This window comes from Parasteatoda tepidariorum, chromosome 2 (genome assembly GCF_043381705.1).
Source record: "Parasteatoda tepidariorum isolate YZ-2023 chromosome 2, CAS_Ptep_4.0, whole genome shotgun sequence".
NCBI classification, from domain to species: Eukaryota; Metazoa; Arthropoda; class Arachnida; order Araneae; family Theridiidae; genus Parasteatoda; species Parasteatoda tepidariorum.
In genome coordinates, this window is record NC_092205.1 from 270,204 (window position 1) to 291,888 (window position 21,685).

General features: G+C 28.2%; 1 protein-coding gene across 1 annotated transcript in view; it reads right to left on the reverse strand.

Annotated features, from left to right (window-relative positions):
- Positions 1–21,685, reverse strand: part of LOC107453404 (Hepatocyte growth factor regulated tyrosine kinase substrate) — a gene marked incomplete at its 5' end in the record, with an annotated part of 63,593 nt that overhangs the window by 40,116 nt on the left and 1,792 nt on the right. The window contains 6 exon segments of the mRNA XM_071177048.1: positions 2,021–2,145; positions 4,753–4,874; positions 12,399–12,522; positions 13,071–13,163; positions 15,793–15,868; positions 20,135–20,219. Coding sequence (XP_071033149.1) covers positions 2,021–2,145; positions 4,753–4,874; positions 12,399–12,522; positions 13,071–13,163; positions 15,793–15,868; positions 20,135–20,219 — 625 coding nt within the window.

A 21,685-nucleotide genomic window follows, 5' to 3' on the forward strand; every position in this document is an offset into this window, starting at 1 on the left:
TTTTTTCATATCGTTTTAGTTCAAAATGGCGGGAGAACCGAGCAAATTTTTTTTCCGGATTATCTGGATACCAGATAAATGGTTCTCTACTGTATGCATGAAAAAAAGAGTTGCAGACTTAGCTCTCCGCAATTAAGTCTTGCTAAAGTCATTGGTACATGATTTGTTGAAATTGATCCATACTTCCGTTTCGACTTAAGACATCCTTGAAATTTTTTTTTTTTAAATATACGAAGACTAAACGAATAATTGATATCACGTTGCTAGTTTACGAGCTTGTTGCCAACCGTGGAAAAATACGCATTAAAAACTATAAAAACAGCAAGATACAATATCAATTCCAACTATCGAGAGTACGAGTTTCCCCACTCCTGAACGGACGTCACTCGATAACGACATGTGACGTCATTGCATTCAACTCCACACGAAAGAAGAGGAAGATTTCACCCGCCCCCAGTGTAAGGGGGCGGGTGAAATAGGAGTGTTTTTAGAGGTAACGTTGAAGAGGGGGGAAAATAAAGCATGTTCAGCTACGCTTCAGGCAGATGGTAGTTTGATAAGAGGGGATGGAATTCAAGCTGAAAGAAAAACTTACCTTCGCACTCGCGGAAAAATTAGGTAATTTTGAGTTTGGCCGTCGATCGCAGTAAAATTCGGGAGTTTTTCAAATCAATTCCGGAGGGCGGGAGAATAACTCAAAATTCGGAAGACTCCCGCAAAATGCGGGAGAGTTGGCACGTCTGTATTTTTTATTAATTTTATTTAAAAACAGTCTAAAAAATTTTGAATTACAAGGTAGAAATTTTTTTATGTCATTTTAAAGAATGTAATTTTAAATGGCAAAATACAAAATTCCAGTGAAATCGGTCAAATAGTTCCTGAGAAATCAAATTTTAAAAATGTGACTTTTAGAAAAAATAAAAAATAAACAAACTTTTGTTTGAAGAAAGAACCACAAGATACAAAAATTTGCCCAGTTACATTCTAAATTATTATATCAGAACTAAAAGAACAGCTCAATATGAAATGAGTTGATTTAAACATATTTTTAAGATGCATTTCAAATAAATATGTTAGCTTTTACTGAAGAAAAAGAATGCATCTGTGTCACTTAAGAATTTTATCTACAAAAATTTAAGTGAGCAAAGCAGAATATCAGAATCCAAAATCCAATAAAACAGATCTTTTAGTGATGTGTCAACAAGAGTATTTTGTATAATTATCTATCTTCTGTAAATTTTTCAACAAAAAAATAAGCACCTTTTAAAAACGCTACACACCCTGTCAGTAGTTTTTCTAAATACTTAAATTGTTATTTCATATATCTTTGAGTCACACTTATTTTAACTCATAAGATATTTTGCTCTTCTTTTCTTCTTCTAGGGACTCAGTGTTTCTTCCGATTAATTCTTTCCTTTTAGTTTTTTCTGGTAAAGGGATAATAATGGTAAAAACGAAATTGTTTTAAACCCCCCCCCCTCAAATACGTAAATGTTAAAGAAATTTGCAAAATTAAAATTATGAGCAGCTTTAGGAAGAAATGTGTAATAATACTTGATAAGTGGAATAAAGTTCTGGTTAAAAAGAACATTGATAAAGTACCTTTTCACCTAATATTTCTGCTTAGGGACATGATCTATACGAATACTACTTTCAAATAAGACTACATGGGATAAGATAAACTTACCATGATTTGTAACAAATAGTGGTAATCACAGAAGTAGTTTTATGGATTACTGCCCAGAGATGCTCTTTTGTTTAATTAACTTGATTCCATCGAAATATTAAAAAAAAAATTTTTTTTTTAAAAATTAATGAGATATTTTTATTTTAGCTAGCTGTAGTGAATACAAAATTTTCAGAATATTTATGAGATAAGATAATTTCCTATAAAAGAAATCAGCAACTGATTTACTCATCTATTAAACACTATATTTTTTTATTCTTACATAATCAATGAGAGCATTGAAGTAGTATCATAATGTATGAACAAGAAAAAAAAGTAAGAGTTCCTACATACTTGGTCAATTTTTCCCAGCATGCTTCACACACTCTGACGTCTTTCTCGATACCAAAGCGGGGAATGGGACAGCTGCGAGACGAGCACTTGTTGCAAAATATCTGACCGCAATTCCTACAATGATGCTGTATAAAATACGGAATTAGAATCGAAATAAAACTTAAATTATAAAATCGTTATATCTTTTTATAATATAAATAAAAAATAATATTTTTAAAAACCACGTTTTTGTAGTGGAGAATAATAATTTAAACAAATTTGAAAAACAAAAAACGTGGGGCGCATGAAATACATAACAGTAATGTTATATTAGTGTGTGTATGTGTGCTCTTGAGAATATGTGTATGTATATCTGTAATTGTAATTGTATCTGAATGTGGATGTGGAATATGTTTGTGTATATGCATATGTATGTGGATGTATATGTGGCTGTGCATGTGTATGAGTAAGAAAATGTGTATATGTATGTGTATATGTACTGTTATGTATTTCATGCGCCCCACGTTTTTCGTTTTTCAATTTTTTTTTAATTATTATTCTCCACTACAAAAACGTGGTTTTTAAAAATATTATTTTTTATTTTGAATTTTTTTATTTTAAATTATAATTTTTTTAATTTTTATTTAATATTTTTTAAAAATTATTACTTTTTAATTATTATTCTTCACTACAAAAAACGTGGTTTTTAAAAATATATATTTTTATTTAGATTATTTTTCTTAGTCAAGAGTAGTCAAGACTACTACAAGACCACTACTAAAATAATAGAACTTTCATTTTAAATTAGGGATACAAAAATCTTTATAGAAAAACAATACCTTTACGACTTTCATTAGTTTTATGCTGATGACAACCAAAACAATCTGGAAATGAATGAGGAAAAACTGGATCCTACCACGTGATTTTTCAGCCAATAAAAATACTCCGACAATAAAAATCTTTTCACCTGACATGTAATACTAATTTGAAATAATGGAATCGACAACAAAAGACAATCTCGAAAATAATTTTTTTTTTAAATTTTAATTTTATTTTACTTTGTATGTCTTTTTTCTCTTCATTTTCATGCATTGTCATCCAATTCTGAACTGCCAAATTTGAAGTTTGTAGCTAGTCGGGAAGTTAGTTTAAAACTGATTACAAAATTCCACCCGGACAGACATACACGAAGGCAAGTTTATATAAACGTGGTAATAAAAAGGAGGGTTTCTGTCAGTTAATGAGAGGGCAAATAGGCGCAAAGACGCATGTGGGTATGATATTGTTAATAAATCAATATAAATTTGTCTGAAATGAGTTTTGAAATAGTTTATATAACAAAATATGTCAATGTATGTCAGTTTATACATTTAGTTTTTATGTTAAAACTTAATTTTTCAGTCAAAATGTATTTATTTAAATTAAATAACTAATCTAAAATGAAATTTCTAAGTAGATCTAAAATATAAAGTAGAAAAGTTTATCAATCTGCAAAGCCTTATTTTAGTATCATATTTTACATGTACAGTTAAGAATGCTTTTTAAAGGTCTTTAATGATTATAAAATATTGTTCAGATATACTAAAGGTAAACTGTAAGCTTTTGCTAACTGTACGCTCACTTATTATTTCCAAATCAGACTATAACTTCGAGTATTTATGTAAAAAAAAAAAAACATTTTTCTTTTCAAATTTAATGCTATTACTTATATGTATTTGATTTGAAACAGTATCCAATAAATACTTTTTTGAATAACACCTTTTATTAAAAAATATTTAATTTCAATTTTCTCAAAAATTAGTTATTACATAGAGATGTGATATTTAACACTGACAATTAAATTATAAAACTTTCTCTTGAGGTGAAAAAAATTATTAATATGAATATATAATTTATTACTAAATAAATAAAATATTTTGTAAATAATAGATCAATAAATCCTTTTGAGATCCATAAATTTTGTTAAACAAGAAATTTTAAAATGAAAAGGGCCCTTTCTTTCATTAGCAATAAACCTATTTCTCCCAAAACAGGTTTTTTTCCTCAGTGGAAGAAAATTGCTAACTCTGTTAAATATTAAAATTAAGTTATATGTTTTATGCCCTTGAAATCATATGAACATTAATAAAGTATTGTGATATCAGTAAATAATTTATTAATAAAGAAATAAATTATTTAAATAAACAATCAATAAAATACTTATTTAATTAATTAGTAATTTCAAATATAAAAACTCATAATTTTTTTATTTATTTAAATACTTAACACACTATTATCATTTAGGAATGCAACATTAGTCCAACTAAATATAAGGGCAAATAAAGAATAATGTATTACTTATATGCAAAAAGAGTTTTCTAAAATAAATTACTTTAAAAAACATATTTCTGGCAAAATTTTCGTAGTTTAAGAGACAGCTTTAAAAACAAGTAAAAAAAACATGATTAAAAAATAACATCTAAAACCATGAACAGAAATGTTAATTTATGAAACTTCCCAAATTAATAAAACTAAAATGCAATGATTTTAATAACAAATAGCATGTTCAAATGGATGAACTTTTCTTCTTAGTAATCAACAAACAACTATCATTGTAAACAAAACTCATTTGGATCTCAAACACATATTAAATTCATAAATATACTGGTATTTATAAATTTGGGCTCTTCTCAGAGGCCAATATTATCGGTATTTTAAACAATTTTTTTAAAAAAAAAGGTATTATCTTGGTTAGGGTTTCTCCAACAGATTACCTTCCTTTGAATAACAGTAAATTGAGTTCTGCATCGATGACAACAACTTCCGTCCGACCAGTCAGGAGCAGTATCAGCAACAAACATTGCATCACTTTCCTTCAAAATTTGCAACTTGTAGCCTAATTTGAAACACAATATTATTTAGTGTTAATATTCACATTCAAATACTTCAATTATTTTATTGAAAAACATACATTTTCTTATCCATCCATTTAATATACAGTGCACTCCCGATTATCCGGGTTAATCACCGGGACAGGTCGCACGGACAATCGAAAAACACGGATAATCCGAAAACTCCTTTCATTAAAGAAAAATTCAATATCAGTACAAAAAATATAAAAATTACTGACATTTGCATGCATAACATCAAACTAGGAATTTTCCTTATTAAAAAATGTGTAATGCGTCTTCGCCATATATCGATACACATATTTTACGAACCGCATTAATGTCACCGTAATCAAATCCTCCCATATAATCTAATAAAGTTTCCACAGAGCAGCAGAATGAGAAATTGTATTTCATTCATTTACTACATCTTCTGCATCAGTTACTATCATCACTATTTGATTTAACAACATAACGATGTCTTCATCAGTCAAATACTGGAAGCCATACTCACATGCATCACTTTGAAACCAATCTTCTAAATTTTCTTCATCAAGAATTTCGAACAGTGGCGTACGCAGAATTTTTTCAAGGGGGGTGTTCATAATTTTCTGAAACTACTAAAAGAAATTCGAGTCTGTAATACAGCACTATTATTTCCCTAATTTAGACAGCTAGACAATTTTGACTTTTTATTTAGACAACATTGTTTAGTTAAATTTTGATTTGATTTTTTAAGTTTAAGAACTTAAAGTAATATCTTCTAAAAAAAGTCCAATGTCATATGGGTGGGAAGTAACACTTTGAGGGCCACTTTCACATTCATCAGATTTTGTTATGCTAGAAACGTTTTCTTCAACGGAAGTATCACAATTCTGTACAACAGAAAAACGTTCAAAATTCTCGAATTGTCTCAAAGACGACAGAACGTCTAGGATTCCAGAATCATCGCGTAAAGACCTCGCGAATGACAGCCAGTCTCGAAAACTGTACTGGCAGGACAGAAAGGAACCAGTCCGTAACAGTATCACGTGAATTTGGTTTCAAAAGTACAACCCTATTATAGTAAACTAGGAGGCTTCGCTCCCTGCTCGCTAGCGCTCGCCAACCCCCGGAACTGCTTCCGCAGTTCATTTCCGAAGTTCCGAAAACTTTTCACTGTAGAAAAGTCGAAACCTGTGCATTTCAATATTAATTTGAAATTGCAAACAGTTCACATATTTTTCTAGAAGATATGCAAATGTCTGTCTTCAAACCGCGATTGTTCCTTTGAACAATTTAATTATAGATATTCGATTTCGTTGACGTCTACGTTTCTTGCCATTCCGATGCTATATTTCTATTTAGTCACGTGTTTCATACCTTCACTCAATCTTTCACTTCCGGTGTAGAATTCAGACGATCGAATTTCGTTCCGTTTCTTGCAACCAGATGGCAGTGAAACTAACTTCTTTCCCCCCTTTTCTCAATGGAATCGCGTCTCCGCAGCCGGACCGCAGCGCGCGAGGGCGGAATTTTCCACCCGGCCCTTCCGATCCGGATCATGAATGTCCGTGGGTGAAAGAACCGAGTCCGGGGTGTGTTGGAGGTCCGGTGGAATTTTTTTTAGAAGGGGCGAGCCACCATCATGGCCCGCCGCCATGGAGAATGATCTACCGTTATATGTACTACATGAAATTTGGACAAGAAAATCCTAAAGGCAAAAGTAAGAAACACACTTAACCTGCTGTAATGTTTTCTTTCTTTTTTTTTTTTAGTTTTAATTCCATTACTACTTTACATTATAAAATTTTATATTCCATTTCGTGGTTAAAACATAAAAATCAATCAAGTCTATCATGTTATTATGAAAAAAATAAATTTAATTCATTAAATTAATGTATATTAGTTATTAAATGAAACTAGTGTAAAGTATTATCATTTATTGATAGAAAACAGGTCATTATATAGATCCAAATGAAAAATCAATGTTATAAGATGTTAGTCTATACACACAAATATAACCATATTTATCTTCATATTAGTTCAAATTAACCCTTGTAAGTGGATTTAAGTAAATATATTGGGAATTCTCTTAGCACTACATTTTCCATATACTTTGTCTAAAGTTGATTAATATATATGAATAAAAAGGAATACAACGAAACTATTTCAGAAGTCAATTTAGTTTGCCCTTGAAATTGTAAGCCCTTAAATCTACCTATAATGCTACGTTCATCTTTCGCCTCAAACGAATAGAAATAAAGTCTGTGCTTTCTGTTCACTCACTAAATTAAGTAACCATGATAATATTGCTTTCACTTTCACTGTTATAAAATCTACTTTTTTTTCGAAATTCATTACTCATACTGTATTAATCTACATTTTTCTTTCAATTCTGTAATTTTCCTAATAATATTCTATATCAGAGTTTCTTAAACTGTGGGTCGCATCCTCAATCATGAGACAATAAAAACAACGAAAAAAAACGATTTGGCTCATTTTTATTTATAATAGTGTAAAGTCCAGAAATATTTAAAAAAATAATTGGCTAGCAAAAGCATGAATAAAAGTAAAAATATTCAAAAATAACGGGCTAGCAAAAGCATGAATAAAATAAACCAAACACATAAAGAGATAATAAAAAAATAAAAGCAGACGATAAAATTAGAAGCACCGGACAGTTTTTTGAACAACAGAGTTGTTGGGTTTTTTAAACTTTGTTTTGGAATTTGAGTTTTATTATAAGCCGTTATGGAATTTTCTAGTTTGTTTTACAAAATTATAACTATCCCGTTACGGGTACTTCATATTTGTTACTGTTCNGATCTTTTTCAACCTATTGCCAAACAAGACTTTGACAATTAAAGGTGAAAATTGCCATGGAGGAAAGCTTTCAAAAATGCGCTTGACTGTTTTGCTCTGTGCAAATGCTGATGGAAGCCAAAAGTTAACGCCTCTAGTGATCGGTAGAGCAGAGAAACCACAGTGTTTCAAAAATATCAAGAGTTTTCCTACCAATTACGCTTCAAACAAAAAAGCATGGATGACTCAAACATTATTTGAAAATTTTCTTTGAAAACTGGATAAGAAAATGAGTTTTCAAAAGCACAACATAATTTTATTCCTCGACCAATGCACTGCTCATTTAAACCTTAAATTGAAAAACATGCGAATAGAGTTTTTTCCAGCTAACTGTACGAGCCATCTTCAACCACAGGATTTAGGAATTATCCGATCATTTAAAGAGAGCTACCGGAAGCAACTGGTTAGAAAATCTCTAATGTTTCTTGATTTTGGTGACTTTCAGGATGCTTCTAAAGCAAAAATTAATGTTCTTGAGACTCTTAATTTGATATCTTCAGCTTGGGACAGTGTCGACCGAAAGTGCATTATCAATGGATTCAATAAAGCAGGATTTATCGGACGAGGGCGCTGCTGTTTTGGAAGAAGAAGAAGGCAGCGTGCCGGAAGTTGAGGATCTTTTGGAAGTTGATGGTACATACATCGACTGTGACACGGATCTCATTACTTCAAAAATCCCTTCCATAAGTGATTTAATGCTCGATTCTGACGATAGTGCTGAATGAAATAACTGAAGACGTGCCAACAGCTGATCAAGCAATACAAAGCATAAAAACTCTAAAACAATTTTTACTTGCAAATGTAAATCAAGAAGCAAATTTGCAAAAAATTGTTAGTACTGAACGAGCTGTAGATGAAATTGTAGCTAAAAACAAAAATGAAGTAAAGATTACTAATTTTTTCCATTAATTTAACTGGTAGGTGTCAATTTTTTAAAAATATGCATGAATTTTTCCTAATCCCGATTTTACACTATTGCGCTTTGAGTGTTTTTTATCGCTAGTCCGACCGAAAACGTAAAATCGTGGTTTCACTGTATTTAAAAATCAAAAAAATTCAGCACGTACAACAACAGTAGAAAAACCATTTCAGCAAACTTTTCTAATATTAAAATATCTACAAATTTTCCAAATGACACTTGCCACACAATTTTGAAATAATCATAAACAAATATTGAATTCCTTATGCGTTTGATGCAGGGTTCCTACTCTTTTAACATAGCAAAAACTAAGGACTTTTAAAGACTTTTTTTGAAAAAAATAAGGATTTTTTTGAAAAATTAGGGACCTAAAAATAGTATAATTGTTTATCATCGAATATACATATGCAATCAGTGACAATGACCTTTCGTAAGAAAGATATATACAAAGTTATAAAAAATTATATTTATATTCAATAAAAAACAATTTTATTACAATGCAAGTACCGATACAATTGTATTAATTAACAGGGTTCACTAAAGTAGGAACAGGCAACTTTTGCCTACCCGGGTTGGATCTTATGTAAAAATATTTTCAGATTGTTAAGAGTTAATGGCATGTATGAAACTAATCCGCATTCCATTTTCAATGATTTCATTAAAATTAAAGTGCAGAAATTAAGATTCAAATTTTTTTTTTTTTTCGTTTATGAAAAAAAGAAGAAATAAAGAAATTTGGAAAAAACATCGAAAAAATTATTAGAACAAGTTTCTTTATTTTACTGTGTCACAATTTCAGTTATGAGCAGTTTTGATTAATATTCAGTTATGCCAAAAAAAAATTCTTTCTTTTCTGTTAATAGAATGTTACATGGGTATATATTAAAAAATTTAATACTAAAAAGTTCAATTATAGTTACGCACGAAAGTAGTTTTCTTAACTATGACATGTATAATTAAGCCCTATTTCAAATAAATACAGGACCTACTAATATCTAAGCACCTTAAATCATTCCACTATTTTTCTATTAGGCCTTTAAATTCATTGTAATCTATATTTTATAGAATAAAAATACAATTATGCTTGAGAAGATTTATAATTTTTAAACCAATATGCTTTTTATATTAGTTTTCAGTGGAACACATAAATAAAAGAGTCAAAATGATTTTTCAAAGTTATATACACATTCCTATGGCCTGAAAATTGGTAAGGTTTCTTAATTAACAAATTCTGATAATTATTTTTTTTCTTCATCATTTACAGATATTTATTTGTAATATTTCTTTATCATCCTCTATCATTCTTAATATTTTTCTCTACTATTAGCATGATTTGATATTTTATTTTTATCCTAAATTAACAGTTTAAAACTGAAAGTGGTATTCTTTTATTATAAAGTAATCCGGCAATATCACCTTATCAGGTAATGTTGTAAAAACAATATTGAAAAGTTTGGAAAAACATATTGAATACAGTATGTAACTTAACCATTTTAAAATTATTACAAAACAGCAAATGTTTTATATTTACTTTTATTATGAGCTTTACATAAAAAAATTTCCAGTCAAAACTGTTATTAAGAAATTAAGAATTAACTTTACATAATATTACTACACAATCTAGCAAGAAACATGGACTAATTTTAAAGCAACCAAAAAAAAAGTATATTAAGTTGCAATGTTAATTGAACAAAATGATTAAAAAAAATCTAAATTTAAATTTTAATCTAATAGACATTAATAACAAAAAGTTTGGGATCTTTTAATTGAGCAGATTTAAATTTGTTACAAGTGTGCTTAGTTTTCGTTATGGATTCTAGTTCAAACATTTCTTCTGAAACTTCTTATCTTAGGGCTTTAGGTTGTTCTATATTTTCTGTTGATTTTAAAGGATAACTTGGGGTCTTCTACTTAGAATTAACTGCCCCCGCCCACAAAAAATGGTATGATTCCATGTCCAGTATCCCCCTTGTCCACACACTATTATTTTAATTTGGAATGCTTCACTCTCCTCATAGAGTATCATTCTAGGCAAAAGGAATAATATATTAATGAAAGGACATGTTTTCTTAAAAGTAGCTCCCTCACACACATTCCTTCTAGTTTCTCTAAAATGCTCTACTCTCGATGCATGGTTAAGCACTTTTAAAAACCTTGTACCAAAAGTAAGTACTTTTAAGGGCCCTTATTTTCCAAAATAAAAATTAAGCAGTTTTTAAGGACTTTTAAGGACCGTGGGAACCCTGGATAGGTTGTTTGTAGAAAAAACTTCTTTTATTCAAACACATTTCTTGGTGATCTTAGATTTCACAAAATATTTTGAATTGTCAAAATGTTTTTTCTTTCTGGTTTCCGAAGCATTTTAAATGCCTTTTTTCTAAATTCCAAATCTTAACATGCATCTCAAATATTTTTATGAATCATTTCAAAAACCTATTAAGATATTTGAAAAGAAATTACTGGAATTATTTATTCCTAAAGAACTAGACATGCAATATGAGTGTGTAGATTAGAATATTCACTCATAAAAGAGGAAAGAACCATAATCCAAACGAAACCGGAATTATGAAGGGGTAATTGTAAGCCCAACTCAAAAATCCTGAAAATTTCTTGAGTAAAATCATTAATGACAAATTAAAAAAAATTTATGTCTTTATAAATTTAAATCATCGATATTTAGATAACATGAAATTCTAAATAAATTATATGCAGCTTGATTTAAATGGATAATTATGTATAAGTTTAATTTTATCTCTAATCACATTTATTATTCTACCAGAAAAGGTATTTACAAATGAAAAAGATAAATTGTAGTTCTTGCCAAGTATAAATTGTAGTTAATAATATTTTTAAATAAATAACAAGAATTTTTATACATAAATGTGATTATTGATTTCTTGAAATTCCTGGACCTTGCATTTCCAGATACTTCTGGATCACAATTAGAGAAAAATACGGAAATAAAAATTTTTCCAAAGCCCAATTTTGTCACTGTAGACCAGAGTTCTAACCAAAACATCTCATTTGGCAATGTAACAAACAATAATATAGGCCAAAATATTAGATGTACAATTAAAAAAATTTCTAGCTTTTGTATTCAAAATAAAAAATTTTCTTTCTTTAGTTTTTTCCTTGACCACATAGCTTTATTTCACTCAATTAATTAGAAAAGAAATTAGAAATTCAATTAGAATTTTTTAACTCAATTGGAAAATAAAATAAAAATTTACTTATTTCAATATATTTTATAATGTTACTTATTATATGTTTCTGTAATTTGATACTTTTTTTAGAACTCATTCAGTTGTTTGAATAAACTAATAGTTAAGTTTAGATCAGTAACTTAGGGGTGGGGAAGAAAATTGTGCTAAAAATTGTTTTTATTTGGCAAATGTTTTTTCTGGTAGATTAGCCAATTTGATTGAGGTTAGTGGAATGCCAGTGCTGTGAATAATAATGTTTTAGCATGCGGTTGACTAAGTAAGAAGAATAAAAAATATTTAAAGAGGCACCTGGAGATATATCAGAGAAAAATATCATGACAAAAATAGAAGTTCAAGAAAACATAAAATCAATTTAAACATGAAAGATATTGACTTTGATTGAAATAAAAGTAAATACACGCTATAAAATTTTTAAAATATCAGTAAAAATATTTTTGTGTAATTTCTGATAATTCAAACCTAGAAAGCCCTCCTTTTATGACTCTATGCAAGCTAAATAAGATTAAAACAATGATTTGACAATAGTGTGAATGAAGTGTATTTACCTTCCACTTTTAGCATGTTGAATATATCCTGAACAGCACGATACTTTGGTTCATTTCTGAAGGCATGAGCCCAAACCTGAATTAACTCCAATATTCTATTCCTCACATTTTCATTGGTAGTGGCCTAAAGAAAGGGATTGAATTTAACGATTAAATACATTCAGAAATATGAGAGTCTAAATATAAACTGAAAAAGCAAAAAATCACTTTCAAATAATAACATACATTTTTATTCTAAACACAAATATTGGGCAATTAGAAAGGACACTTAATATGTGCCAAAGTTTCACTTTTTGCTTTGTTTTAAAAAAGGTGAAAATATTGATATATAAGATTACTTAAACATTTTCGTAAAGGTTAAATTTTTTGTTCAAAGAAATTAAAGTTTCATTCATAACACAACTCTTATTTTATTTAGCTTTAATGATATAAAGAATTTTTTTTCCATTTATTTTGATTCAAGAACATCTTATAAATTTTTTTTATTACATTAAGAATACAAATTCAAGACAAAAGAATTGCAAGTACATTTATACATCTCATAGTAAATAACATTCAATAATATGAGCTTAAGATTAGAAAAATGCACTGTGCAAGAAACTATGGCTGACAAAAAAAAGGAGGAATGAAGAAATAAGCAAACAAATATAAAAGGTAATAAAAAATCTTCACCTTAATTAAATCTTTTAACTCTTCCATGAATGGCCGGGATGCTACTTCGGCATGAATGGGACTGCCACAGTTTTTCATACAAGATTCCAATACCTAAAATTAGACAAAATTCTTAAGGTGATATAAATGCTAAACAGAATTTGATACAAATGTTAAACAGAATTTGAGCTTCCTAATAGTTCAGACATTATTTAATTAAAACTCTATAAAACTAATTTTAGAAAAAATAAGGGAAGATAGTGATTATTCATCAAATTAATGAAGAGATGAAATACATATTAAGCATTAAGGAAAAATCTTGTGAAAAAGAAGGAAAAAAAAACATCTTTTGCATATTCAAGGAGTTATCTTAATTAAGAAGTTACGTTGGCATCTTAGAAAATAAAAAGAAGATTCTTAAAAGAAGAAGAATAAAAAGAAGAAGAAGATTAGAAAATAAAAGAAGAGAAGAATAAAAAGAAGAAGAAAGGTTTCAGAAGTTGACTTCTTAAAAAAAATTAATAAAAGATTCTTACAAGCTACAACTCGAAGTAGAAGCAAGATGCTTAAGAGGAAAAATCAAATGTGTATTCGTTACAAAAAACATTTGACTTAGTGTGGAATAAGTGATTAAAAAAATATCATTTTTATACAAAACAGAAAAAAAAAGTTTGTGCAATGTCAAATGTAGGTTTGTTCAGGATTGCATAGATATCTAAGACCCTTTTTTAATAACGGCAGGCATTGAACTTCCGTTCTTTGCCTAGAAGATGCCAGAGGTGTTGCTCATTTATCATTACCTGGTGGGTACCTGTGAACAAAAGTCACAGAGGCGAGCAACATTACCCACGCCACACTGCCACAGATACCCGTTCACACGTTATGCAATAGAGGACAACACACAGAGAAATCCCTTCCTTGAGAGGGATTTGAACCTGCAGCCATTCGCAATTTCAAATTTTGCATTAATACAAATAATATTTATTCAGAAAGATTACAAATGCACAGATGCATGTAAATCCTTAAAAAATATTTATAGAAATAAATTTAATATTCCTCATGATAATACATAACTAAAAAAGCTTTTTAAAGAAGTTTCTTTCTTATTCTTTTCGTCCTTTTGTTTTTCTCCTTTTCTTTCTTTCTTTTTTTGAGACTAATGTTCATGAAAAATTCAAATATACATAAATGGTAGATATATGGAATATATACACAGAGGAAATAAGGTCTCAGAAAACAAAAAATAATGCAATAAAAAATTATAATAAAGGAGGAAAAAAATGAAAAAATTGATCAATTAATTAAATTAAGGCAAATTAATAACAAAAAGATGTGACACTTTTCTCAAACCACTGTTACACTTGGAAAAAATTAGCACTTTGTGATATTATATCAATATTGCAAACAAGGAACAATACAAATACTATGAACATCAAAAAAAATATAGATTTTTTCACTAACATAATTTAATCAAGTGAAAACAGCAACAAAATGCAGAAAAAAACACAGAAAAATGTTTTAAAAAAATGTATAGAGTTGAGAGATAATAGCATATTACAATTAATTTGAGATAAATTATCTACTTAAATTGGTAAGTTATAAAATATATGAAATTCAAGTATAACAGAGGAGAATTTTTTTTTTTAATGTGTGTTCATGCTGAAATTAAAAACTGATCTGATTGGTTCATTGCTTTGGATTCAACCAAATATTGGATACGCGTAAAGGTAATATATGAAACAGGATAACTCAGAAATTATAATTAGAAAAAAAGTCATTTTAAAATAGAACATTTTAATTCAATGACTTTTATAGAAATTAAAAACATTTACTAAATAGATTTTTTTATTTCAATTTAATGTAGGAGAAGGTTGCTAATTTTTTATAAAATTACTAAGTTTTATAAAATTACTCAAAATTTAAGAACTAATTTTATTAGTTGATTGCCCAGGATTTGCACGTAATATTAATTTAATTTATGTAAATTAAACAAAACTTTTTTTCAGAAAGAATGAATAGGGTTGGAAAACAATTAAATTAAAAGCCTTATGTATTTAATGAGAAAAACCATATGAGTAAAGGATATTCACCCTGATTAAATATTACATGAAAAGCGAGTATATCAATGAACAATTTTATATTAGTTTCTACTCATATTTTAACATGAAATATGAATAAAGGTTGATGGTAAAGTTCAATTTCTATTTTAAATTTGATTCGGTAGTGGCAGCATGCCTAAATGAAAATGGTTTTGTCTTGACGTATTTGAATTTATTCTTTACATTCTATTTAACACTGAAAGTTACAAAAACTTGCATAAATAATTTTAAAATCTTTCTGTGAATATTTAATTAAAATGTTAAATGTAAATTTGAACAGTTAAAATAAAAGAGGAATGACGTAACTAATTTGACCTTCAGTGTATTTGTGTAGGTGTATTTATTGTATTCATTGTAAAGTATTGTACTGAGTTTTTTTTAAAAAGGAGATCACGTTAAACATTAAGCTAATTCTACTTTAAATTTGGAAAGAACGTGGCACATATGATTTTACATTTTGACATCCAACATCACCTTGTCTGACTCCACATTTTAAAACTTAAGAGCGTAGTAAACTATAACTAGTTTACTGCGTTCAAAAAACCATGACAACTCAAGAAGGGATTGTATCAAACACTGTGAAGGGATTTTATATGTCACATTTTACAACAATAATTTAGAACATATTAAAAGAAAATAATAACCTGTAAAGTGTACAGAACCACATGAGGATTAGTAGCATAAAGTTTCTTCTTTATACAGGAAACAGCATATTTTGGTCTAAAATACAAAAGAACAATGTTAATAATAATAATAAATAGAAAAATATTAGCATAAAAAAGGCTAACTGTGATAAGATTCAGAAGAGTATAGCCTACTAATATTTTTTTTTTCATTATTAAGCATTACAAAATTCTAATATAAGTAATAACAGATTTTGTATGCTCTTACAACATAAATTATACACAAATAATCCGTACAATACTTAAAAAACATCAGTAAATATTATCAATGTTTATAATAGCAAGAATGCATTTGTTGATAGATATGTCAGTACATGTACTGCAACTATTCTGAACAAAAGTTATTGACAGTATTCTAAATTTCGATGACATTTTGCTACTTGAACAATAATACTGCTACAGTTTATTATTCAAAGATATTTTTAAAATAAGGAGACATTTTAGTTATATAAACTGTATGCATTTTATTTATATAAATTATATAAAGCCTTTATTTTCAATCTTACTCCCATTTTCTTCGAATTACTATAAAAAATTAATTTCAGTATAACAAAAGTAACTTTAATAATAACTATTTATTCATTATTTTATCTTTGTATTTTACGAATACATGCCAGGAATTTTGTTTACGTAACTTGGCGTTAAATAATTGATGTTTAAAAAATTATTAATGGATATTCATAAGAAATATCCACAAAATTAGTTGTTAAAATTGATTGACCTATGATTCTAAAAGGGTTTTAAATAAAAGTTGCATCTGATTTTTATCTTGGTAGATGGAGAGTATTTTTTAAAAATTAAGTGCACTTTTGAAAACCCTGATAAGGCAATTAAATAAAAGATTGCCTTGTAATCAACTTAAATTTTACTTTCTGAGCTAGTAGGGTGTTAGAATTAGGAAGTGAATGGAAAAAAAAAATCTAAAACCTTTTCAGTAAAAATTAAAAAAATAAAAGAGCATTATTTTATTTAGTTTGAATTCTTAAATTATTTGTTTTCTCACTTAAATCTTCAAAGTAATTTTTCAAAAGTTGAAGTTTTAATAATTATTAAATATTTTATGTTAGATTATTCTAGGACACTTATTTTTTTTACATAATCAATAATTCATTCAATTATTGCAAAATGGACAAATTTGATATACTTATCTTTATATGCTTCATACATATTTTAATTAAAGATTATAAGAATCACCAGCATAGAATTATAAGACAATTAATAATATAACCACTTTAAATTCTTAAAAGTAGTACCTTTTTAGATCTAAAATATATAAATTCAGTGAGTAACAAAATGCTATATAAATTGCTTTAAAAAAAAATTTTTTTTTTTAAACCATTGAATTATTATTTAATGACTTTGTTGATTTGAAAATTCGAGATCTTTCAAAAAAGGACAAATGATTTTTTTAAATGATTTAAATAAATTTTTTGAGAAGAAAATGAAGTTAGTAAGATCAGGATTTAAATCTTTGACACCCAATCTGGCATTTTTTTTCTTTAATGTTCAATTAAAATACAGATTTCCCTTGCATTCATTTTTGGCACTTAATATACAGTAGGGAACCGATTATCCGGAACGATCGGGACCATCGCTATTCCGGATAATTGATTTTTCCGGTTTTCTGAATCGCTACAAAAAGCAGTTTTTTTTTATTGTTAAACCCAACTAAAAAGAAAATATTTGGAAATAATCTTGAAAAAACGAAGTAATACACTAATGACTATTTCCAAAATGATGGTAAGGTAAACTGATGGTATCTTTCAAAAAAGGAAGAAAAATCCTAAAATCTTAAGAGGAAAAAAAAAAAAAATTTTTTTAAAATGGCGGGAAAGTTTATCGAATTTTGTTCCGGTTTTTTAGTTTTCCCGTTTACTGATTTCCGGATAACTGGTTCTGTACTGTACTAAGTGATACAAAAGAAAAATCAAATTTAATACAGAAATTAAAATTTAACCAATGTATGAAATGGCAATAATACATTTTACTATTGTAAAACACACTTATAAGTTATGGGTTAACTTTCTTGAAATATCCAGACCTGCCAACCTTAGAAAATAAAAAAGCAGGAGACTCTTTCTGTATCACGACATAGCGCAATATTGAAAATTAAACCTGATTCACACTTCCTACAAGAAGTTTATTTCAAAATATATTATTTACATTACATAAAATAGACCACAATAAGATTCTGACACTGACTAATAAAGATATGTGTTCTTACTATAAAATATAAGGTTCTATAGAATTATATTAAAACATATCTTTTGATTTTTTCAAATTTAGGAAGAAGTTCAAAACTAACAAAATATGTCAATAATGAATACAATACTTTATAAATGCATTTCTTATTTTTTTTTAACTGCTACTGTTTTAAAACTGCAGATGTTGCTGATTCAGCATTATTTAAAAAAAACCTGGCATCTATAGAAAGTGAAAAAACATCTTGCCTAATGGTGTCCAAGATATCTCCGATTTTGCCATTTCATTGGTTATTGCTGCTGTTTTGGTTCACACTCAACGTAATTTTTAGTGATGTTGCTATGGGGCAAAGTTTTTCTAAATAAATGCCCAGCATGATCTGAAGCACAAGTTGGGAAGGAAATTGCACAAATTGTTGTTTTTTTCCTCTATCTTGCACTAAATAGAAAAAAGCAGGAGAAAACACCCTGAAGGCCTGAGGGCGAAGATTTGAGGCAAAAGCAGGAGACTCCTGCTAAAAGTAGGAGAGTTGGCAGGTCTGAATATCTATTGTTGTACAATTGTAGCGGTATTTTACTATAAAATATTAAAATACAACCATGATAACGTGTGTAACTTGGTTTTTAAATAACTTGAAATCATTTTAGATTCCCAACTGGAAATATTGAGAACAATTTGAAGTACTTTTTCAATTACATGAAACTTAACATATTTAGTTTTTACAATAATCTAAAAAGATTTTCATGTATTGGATATGATCAAGAAAACAGAAATTCCATTTCTTTAAGTACAAATTTGTGCAAAAGTTGGTGCACACTCCCTCTGTAACGACAAAAAGTTTTCCGAATAAAAAGGATACTCCTTTATTATTTCATTTTATGGGATTCATTTGGTTACAAATCATGATGGTGTCTTTATAATAATATTTTGTAAGATATGAAGTGTTTTTAAACCCAATTATTTCAGAGATTTTCCTGGATTAAAAAAAGTATCACAAAATATGAAATAAAATGGCACTTTTCTGAGAAGATTCAAACTGCATAAATCTTTCTTCAATTATTGAAGGAAATGTATTCTTAGGTATTAATTATAATTTTACACAGATTGCTTTTATGAGTGTAAATAAAATTATATTATATTTATGTATTTATGTTAGGTACTGAGATATTTCAGAAATAGGTATACATTTCAAATAAATATATTTTGGTAAGGATATTAATTTCATGCGTCAACACCCTATATCACTGTGAGCTATCTCTATACTCAAAACTCTAAATATCATGTCTTTTCAAAATGACCATGCCAACAAATATTCTTTGTCATTCGAAAAGCATTTTTATTCAACACCAACAGCCTCTTAACTGTTTTGGTTTGATGTTCATGCTTGTTTCACAAGTAAGGCGATCTCCTGAAGCAATAAAGGAGGATCAACTAGTTCTATTAAGAAATGAGATTTGCTTTCTGTATTTATGGAGAAGGGAAAAACCCCTTCAGAGTTCTGAAGAGGTTTTTTAGAATCAGAACTAATCCGATTCAGAATTTTTGCTTTGATTGAAACACCATTTTTACATTCAAAGCAAATAAGTGGCTTTCATGACAACTTGGTTAACAGTTAGTTTAGCTATGTCACAAAATGAAAATATGATTAGCTGTCCATCATACATCAAAAAATTTATTTTACTTTTATTTCCTAGCAGATCTAACACATTTAAGCAAAATTCATTTTAGTAATCTTCATACAATCAAATCTATACACATCACATTTTAAGTAGTTCCTTTTGTAGATAAATTTTAAAAAGTTTCTTTTTTCTTTTTATAAATTTAAATTATAATGTAAGCATTACTGGGCATCTATAAGATGGAATTCTTCTCCCTGCCCCCTAAAAAAGCAAAATAACCCAAATAATCACACTAAATGAGCTAAGGTGAATAATTTAAAAAATATTATTGCATAATTATAAAAATTAATATACAAATATTCGCAACATTTTCACACCCTTAAAGAAAAAATTATAAATAATAAAAAACTTACTGATATATAACAATGGCAATGATAAAAACAAATTAAAATGACTCAGTTCAGCAGAAGAAATGTACTTACGGCACATCTCCTTGACGAATACTGTCACATATATTCAAAATGCTTTCCCAATCAGGTTCCAACAAAAGATGACTAGTGGCTTTTTCTAAAAAAAATGATAATAACATACTTAACATAGATCTAACTAAAAAGTATAATAAATTAAAATGGCTTTTGTAGTAATTTTGGGAAAATGGAGGAAAAAAATCATTGAGAAAAAAAAGGGTCTACAAATCTCAGGCCATGTAATTGGCACCCTATATTTTAGTACAATTTAATATAAAGGATAAAAGCTGTACATTATTTTTTATTCAAGAACATGATGGCTCATAAAAATGACACATCTTTGTCCTTGTAGGCACTGACTCTATAAAAGCAAAGAGAACTCTAAAGGGTGATTACAATACAAAATGTTTGTTCTTAGCAAATGCTGAGTTTTTAATCTCACAATTAAACTGTCAAGTTGAGATGAAACTAATTTACTGACAATTCATAAGTAAGTTTAAGCAGGTCTTTCTTCTATAAACCTTACATTTTCAGAACTGATTTGTTTTAAAAAAAAGTTGCAAAAAAATAATTTTTCAGTAACTTTGATATCATTGGACACTCATTTACTCAGAAAATATTAAAAATAATTTTTGTGAAAACAAGTTCTCAAAGAAAAGCTTAACAATTTAATTACTTTATTAGATTTTTTTATTAGATTATTTTAATAGAATTAATTTAAATTTATACCTGATTAATTTTAATAGAAATTAATCAGGTTAATTCATTTTTTCAATCAAAAGTATCTGTAAGATCATGTTAGCTTTATCAGGTAATATTATACTAGAATCATTCCCTTTGCAATTTTACTGCAATTTTGTTCTACGATGCTGGTTTTTTTTTCTTCTTTTTTTTTCCGATGTCCACCTGGAGAATGACCTAGGTCATACAGACATCTGAAGGGCAGATTTGTTGACCACTTTTTCAGGGGCACCATATTAGGTGGGCCAACGTTGCTCCCACAGTAAGGACAGATAGTACAGAGAATGAAAGAACATCCATGTCTTGCCCGGGATTTGAACCCAGAACCTCTATACAGGCCGGTCGGTTTGATGCTGGCTGTAAACTACTAAAGTTTTCTTATTAAAATATTTTTATTCTGTGAGGATTGTGGTAAGTAAATATATTGTTGTTATAAGAAACAAAGTTTAAAATAGTGCTATGGTAATGCTTTTTGTTTTTATCAGAAATTAAATTTTAAATTTATTTTCTGAACTCTGTGGAACTGTATAGTATGGGGACATATTGGTACATTTTAATTATCTAAAATAAATAAAAAATGAAAATTGATAATTTTATTTTTAGTCTTTTGTTAACCTGCATTCTAGCAGACACTTTTCCCTGAAAACTTATTTTCATAAGTCAAAAAATAAACAAAGCATACTGGGGACATGAAAATGACTGTTTTTCTGAGAATGACCCATATGTACAATATATGAAAGGTGATGACACAGAGGAGGAAGTAAGAAATTACGTGAGTAAAATAATAAATTTTGAAGAGCAAAAATATTATCAGTCATTTAATAC